Source organism: Camellia sinensis, chromosome 2 (assembly GCF_055761805.1).
Source record: "Camellia sinensis isolate YWXY chromosome 2, ASM5576180v1, whole genome shotgun sequence".
In the NCBI taxonomy this organism is placed as follows: domain Eukaryota; kingdom Viridiplantae; phylum Streptophyta; class Magnoliopsida; order Ericales; family Theaceae; genus Camellia; species Camellia sinensis.
In genome coordinates this window covers 109,625,120-109,631,919 of record NC_138962.1, presented here as the reverse complement: position 1 = coordinate 109,631,919, position 6,800 = coordinate 109,625,120, and the positions used below count along the sequence as shown (strand labels likewise).

Genomic DNA, 6,800 nt, shown 5'->3' with positions numbered 1-6,800 from the left:
GAGAAATGTCGAGACAAACCCTGCTCAATGAGTGGATTATCAATGGAAGGAATCCATTGGTCCTCTAAAGGGTTAATTCGATCCCCATTCTCTACCACCCATTTTATCCCAGAAAAAGAAAATGCCAACCCCATAAAATACTCCTCCAGCCAATGGCGGAGGGACGTTGGGCCCAAGGGGGTCACGTGCCCCCCCTGACTTTTGAATTTTTTATTTATTTATTTATTTTTATTTTTTTTTTGTGGAGTCTGGCTTTCACACACAATGCCCCTTCTAATACATAACGCTTCCAAATGGATCTCAAACCCACTGACACACACACCACAAGCACCCATGATTGTTTTATTTTATTTTATTTTTTTGGAAGAAGATGATAATTATTCTTCCGCAAAACAAAGTCACATAGAAATCAACTTAGTAGACCTTCCTACAGATCCAGGACTATGGCCTCGGATTATGGACTATAATGCTAATGATCGAGACCAAATTCATAGAGCATATCCACAAAAAGGTCTTGTGATCATAATTTTTTACAAAAATCATTTGGACAAAAACTTCGGCAATTTAATCAGGCTTGGTTTAGTGAATTTCCTAATTGGTTGGAGTATAGCATAGCAAAAGATGCAACATTTTGTTTATGTTGTTATCTTTTCAAAGCCGATATTGGAGATCAAACTGGTGGTGATTCTTTTGTTGGTGAGAGTTTCTCAAATTGGAAGAAAAAAGAAAAAATTTAGACTCATGTTGGAGGTCCTAATAGTGCTCATAATCAAGTTTCGAGTAAATGTCAAGACTTGTTAAACCAAAACCATCACATTCAAACGATTTTTTTCAAACAATCTGATTAAGCTCGAATTGAGTATCGAACCCGTTTGAATTCATCGGTTGATTGTGTCAAATTTCTTCTAAGACAAGGACTTGCGTTTCGTGGCATGATGAATCTGAAAATTCAAGTAACCAAGAAAAATTTCTTGAACTTCTCAAGTTTCTTGTTGATCATAATGAAGATGTCAAAGTGGTTGCATTCAGCAATGCTCCACAAAATCTCAAGTTAACATCTCCTGATATTCAAAAAGGCATTGTAAATGTAGATGGAAATTATAATACAACATGTTGACAAAAAAGGCCAAGTGATTAAGCGCTTTTTAGGTATTGAGCATGTTGCTAATACGAATGCTCTCTCACTCAAACAAGCTGTGGAAAATTTATTCTCCAGACTTGGATTGAGTATTTCCAAATTGCGAGGTCAAGGATATGATGGGGCTAGTAATATGCAAGGTGAGTTCAATGGTCTTAAAACACTTACGCTGAAAGATAATCCTTGTGCATATTATATTCATTGTTTTGCTCATCAATTGCAATTGGCACTTGTAGCCATGGCAAAGAATCATAATCAAATTGCTTTATTTTTCACTTTGGTTTCTAATGTGGTGAATGCTGTTGGAGCATCATGTAAAAGCCGAGATATTGTTAAGGAGAAGCAAGCTGCAAAAGTTGCTGAGGCACTTAATACTAGAAAGCTATCTAGTGGGCAAAGCTTAAATCAAGAAACTAATCTTAAACGTGCTGGTGATACATGTTGGGGTTCACACTATGGTACTTTAGTCAGCTTAGCTAGTATGTTTTCAACAATGATTGACGTGCTTGAAAGGATTTCGGAGGATGGTTTAAATTCAGAACAACGAGCAGAAGCAAATGTATTATTGGACTCAATTCAATCATTTGAGTTTATATTCAACCTTTATTTGATGAAAACGATATTGGCTATTATAAGTGAGTTATCGCAAGCACTACAAAGGAAAGATTAAGATATTGTTAATGCCATGAATTTAGTTTAAATTTCTAAAGTACAGCTTCAAAAGATGAGGGAGAGTGGGTGGACATCTTTACTTGATGATATTTTGTCTTTTTGTGAAAAGCATGAAATTGATTTTCCCCAAATGGAAAATATGTTTGTAGCTCAAGGGAGAAAAAGGCACAATGCTCAAGAAATTACAAACTTACATCACTATCGTGTTGAGTTATTCTACACTGTTTTGGATATGCAAATTCAAGAACTAAATGCTCGTTTCACTGAGTCAAACATTCAGTTGTTACTTTGTGTGGCATGTTTAAATCCATCTAACTTTTTCTCTAGTTTTGACGGGAAAAAGTTAATTCATCTTGCTGAATTTTATCCCAAAGAATTTTCTTTAGTGGAGCTCATGGTACTTGATACATATATTATCGACATGCTATCTAGTAGTGAGTTCTCAATGTTGAATGGAATTGCCGATCTTGCTAAGAAAATGGTGGAGACTGGAAGAGACAAAGTATATCCTTTGGTGTATTTTCTCTTGACTTTAGCATTAATCTTACCTGTTGCAACTGTTATTGTTGAGAGGGTATTTTCAGCTATGAATATTATGAAGAATCGGTTGCGAAACCAAATGGGTGATGGATGGATGAATGAATGATAGCTTGGTTGTCTACATTGAGAGAGACATTTTTAATGGCATTGACAATGATACTATCATAGAAAGATGTCAAAAGATGAAAACTCGTCAGGGTCAATTGTAAAAGTTTAAAATTAAAAACTTTTTGTAATGAATATTAATTTTTAATGTTTAACATTAGGTCGAAAAATTATTAATATGTTATTGTTATTGATTGGGGAAGAAAAATTTTGAGATTGTAATTAATAGGTGCCCCCCCCCCCCATATTAAATTCCTGACGCCGCCACTACCTCCAGCCCTAAGATGCATTGGAACATGGTTTAACCTTTTCAAAACCCTCCTTACTACAATACTTACCCATAAGAACTCTAGAAAGCAAAGATTCAGTATTTGAAAAAATTCACCAAGCTTGTTTAGCTAACAGAGATTGGTTTAGACATCCAAGATTCTGAAAACCAAGACCTCCCCAATGAATAGGCATACAACCTTATCCCAACTTCGCCAACATAAACCCATGCCTTCAGAAGTACCAAGAATTTGAGATGATGGAAGATAATATGTCTAAAACATATTTAGGAATCTTAAAGAAAGAGAAAGTATAGATGGGTATTGTTTGAAGGGCATGTCTAACCAAAGTACTCCTCCCAACAATATTGAGAAGACTACACTTCTAGCTTTGAAATTTATTCTAAATTTTCTCTATTAATGCCCGAAAAACCTCAAATTTTTTTATGCTCATAAAATCCAGAGTTGCCCCCAAATAAAATCTTGGCTTACTCACACGACAAATCTTAAAAACGTCCAGAAGTTTTATGCCATTAGAGGTAACAATAGGACTAACAAACAACTCGAACTTGTGATAATTAATTTTCAAGCCCGACTCATCACAAAAGGATTAAAGAAATTGTTAGTTTTTGTAATTGGCAATCCCGTTTGACAAAATTCCTTTCAGTTGTAATTTTATTCGCTCTTTTGTTTCAGTGAGGTTGTGAGTGTTTAAATGCGAATACAACTCGAATTGTGCTTGAGTTTGCCATTTTGCTGACTATGTACAAGGAGGTCCATGAAGGCTGCGCCTCCAAAGCAAAAAATGCAGTCGAGTTGTTTGACAGCTCGAGTAGTCATTTGTGCACTCAAGCAATGAAGAGGAGCATCCAGTGTCTCTGCTTGCAAACTAAACTTCTGAGAAGTAAGTTTTACTACTCAAGCGGTGAATGTTGCCCTTGAGCGGTCACTCTATACGTTTTGCACTACCTTTACTTATACCACTCGAGTGATGTAATGTGCGCTTGAGCGGTCTTCGCGATCTTGTTTACTATAAAGCACACCATTTGCTGTTTTTAGGTTTGAATCCATCTAGATTTTTCGAAAGGAAGAAAAAACAAAGTGTTTTATATTGGAGGGTGATTTATATGTGTTTCCTTGATGATTTGAGAGTGATCAATGGATAAATGAACTTCATATGAACATCATCAAGGGGTTTGTTTGTGTTCTTTTATTCACAAAAGAGAGAGGTGTTCCTCAGTGGATTACGGAAAACTTGGGCCTGAAACTTTGGTGGATTCTAAAATGGCTCATCGTTGTGGATTCGACATCAGCGTTGTGGATTCAACATTGGGCAAGATAATTCCAAGGTGAAGATGATGGTGGAAGAGGCACATCGAGGCCAGTTCAATGCAGGCATGGAATTGCTAGATAATTGAGGGTACACTTGTGTAATTGTTTTTTATCTTCTTAGTGGATTGTTTTGTGATTTTAACCCGTAAATTTTTTTATCACAATTGAAGGCTCCAATTTTTTTCACGTTAAATCATTGTGTTGATTTGTTATTGATTGTTTCATTGAGTTTGGTATTCACTATTTAAAATTGAAAGATAATCATAAATCAATATCTCTCGATTTTAGATTTTTTAGAAACCAATGAAGACATCAATATATCATCAATAAAAAGTAAATGGGATACTGGAGGTGAATTCTGACTTATTGAAAGAGTCTTAGTGTAATTTAAAAAAAAAAAATTATGAAAAAAAATGATTTTGTTTTGTTTGGTTTGCACAAAAAAAAAAATTAGAATTTTTATATAAAAAAAGAAAAAAAAATACAAAAGAAACAATCATCATTTTCATATAATTTTATTTTGTGGTCAGAAAATATTTATTAAAAATTTTAAATATATTTTCAGTATTTTCAATGTTTTTCAAATTAATTTTTTTTTAAATAATTCAAAAAAAATTAAAATTTTGATTTTAAACATCCATTAAAAAAAAAATTACTATTACTTCTAAGGTAATACTATGGTACATATCTTCAAAACAATGTTTGTCATATGTAAGTTATAACGTTTATAAATTTGATTATCATAAATATCGTAATTCAATCCTATAGAGTCATAATTAAAAAAAAAAAAAAAAAAATAATGACTAAACATTCATAGAATTTCCGATACGTTTGAAACAAAAGAAGAAAATGAAGTTAACAACGTCGGTAATGTATGTTAAGGCAAAGTCACCATGCTGATGATATAAATGACAATCTTGAGAGACGTCATCAGTAATGACATTATAATTTGAACATTTCACTTCCTTGTGGAACTCCAAAATTCAAGCTGTCTCTATATTAATGCACTGCCAAATTTGGAATAAGTTACTTCCATACTAACCGTCATATTTCTTAATATTTTGGGTAAATTAGACTGATAATTTTTAAAGTTTACACTTATTATAAATTCGTCCTTTACATTCTAAAGATTACGACTCTATCTTTGATATTTGAAGTCACATTACAAATTATCCTACCTTAGTCGACTATTAAGTCAACTAATAGGTTTTGTTAATATTAGCTGTTATTTTTTTTGTAAATACCAATTTTACCTTTTCTTTATTTCCCTCCTCCGTGTATATATATATATATATATATATATATTCCATACAAACAACAATAGGGTGTTTTAAGAAGTTAAGTAAAATACTAGCTTTTGCTTTTTATCAAATTTTTTAATTTTTTTAGAAACTGATTTGGAAAGTTGGTAAAAAAATTATTTTGACTTTTTGATTTAATATTTTTTTATGGTGTCATATCACGTTAAAATGACCAAAATACTCTTACCCAACTTAAATAATTTACTTTTTTACTCATTTGTGTATTTGAACATGGAAGGTAGTTACATAATTTCACAGGCTTGCGTTTTTATCACTTCCCAAACGGTTTTCTTACATTTATTGCTGCCCAGGCTTTTTTTGTCATGGAGTAAAACGTAGCTTTTTACTCCTCTTCCCAAATGGCCACTAAATCATCATTCCCTCCTTGCTCCACATCACCACCGTGCGTTACCACATCACCACCTAACAAATCAAAGCAGGCTTTCATGTTTAGAGAAAATTACTTCTTTGAATCAATTAATCAAACATATAATGTGCATAAGATTTTTGGTGAAATAACCCAGTGCAAAACAACTAATGCAAAATCCCAAAAGTAAATGGTAAAATCAACACCCAGTCAACAAAACGTAGGCATCCACAAGTAACAACAAACAAAAGAGCACTGAAATTTCAACATGAATGAGATGGATTATGGAGGATGGTCTGGAGAGATGACGGATGAGGGAGAGAGAGCGAGAGAGAGAGAGAGAGTCCTATGAAAAGAAAAGTTTGTTATTAGGTGCGATAATTTGGTAATTTTCCTTTTAAGTGCGAGGGTATTAAAGTAAATTTATGTTTTCAGTTAATCCATTTAAATGTAGAGCTGTGCAAAATATCGCTCAATCCGTTAAAACTGCATTCATCCACATCAATCCGCACCGTTCTATCTGCTAACTGCAATTTATACTTTATAATCTGCTACAATTTACACTTTAAATTTTATAATTCGCATTCGAAACCGTTTCACTCTACTATGCTATAATTAATACATATGTATTTTTTAACATATAATGAAATATCAAAGTAAAAATAAGTGAGAGAGATTTAATATGTGAAATTTATTACAAATTAGTAGTTATATATATGAAAAATATTATGTAAAATTAGTTTGTGATATATATATGAAAAATATTATGTAAATTAGTGTCATATATTACGCAAAAACTTGATAATTAATTAGAATATTCTTCAATCCGTCAATCTGCCAAAAATCACTCAAACCGCAATTTGCCAATCCGCCATTCGATTTATAATTTTACTCTCAAATCGCCCAAATTGCACTGTGCACACACATATTTAAATGCCATACACAAGGGGTGCAGTGTAATTTTTGAAAGGTGGATGAGGAATCTGTATCAAACTTAAACCTCAAGGGGTGTCAGTGTAATTTATCCTAATATTTTTCTTGTTATGAGCCTCAATTTGGATTCGCACGAATGATCCAAG

The 6,800-nt window shown here is 32.9% G+C and overlaps 1 protein-coding gene across 1 annotated transcript; it reads left to right on the top strand.

The window, feature by feature from the left end:
• The first annotated feature begins 1,091 nt into the window (after positions 1-1,091).
• On the top strand, positions 1,092-2,456 carry LOC114278337 (uncharacterized). Its single transcript, XM_082912823.1, has 3 exons — positions 1,092-1,278; positions 1,375-1,697; positions 1,854-2,456. Exons 1-3 carry the CDS (start codon positions 1,092-1,094, stop codon positions 2,454-2,456), a joined length of 1,113 nt encoding a protein of 370 aa, XP_082768949.1.
• Positions 2,457-6,800: the final 4,344 nt, after the last annotated feature.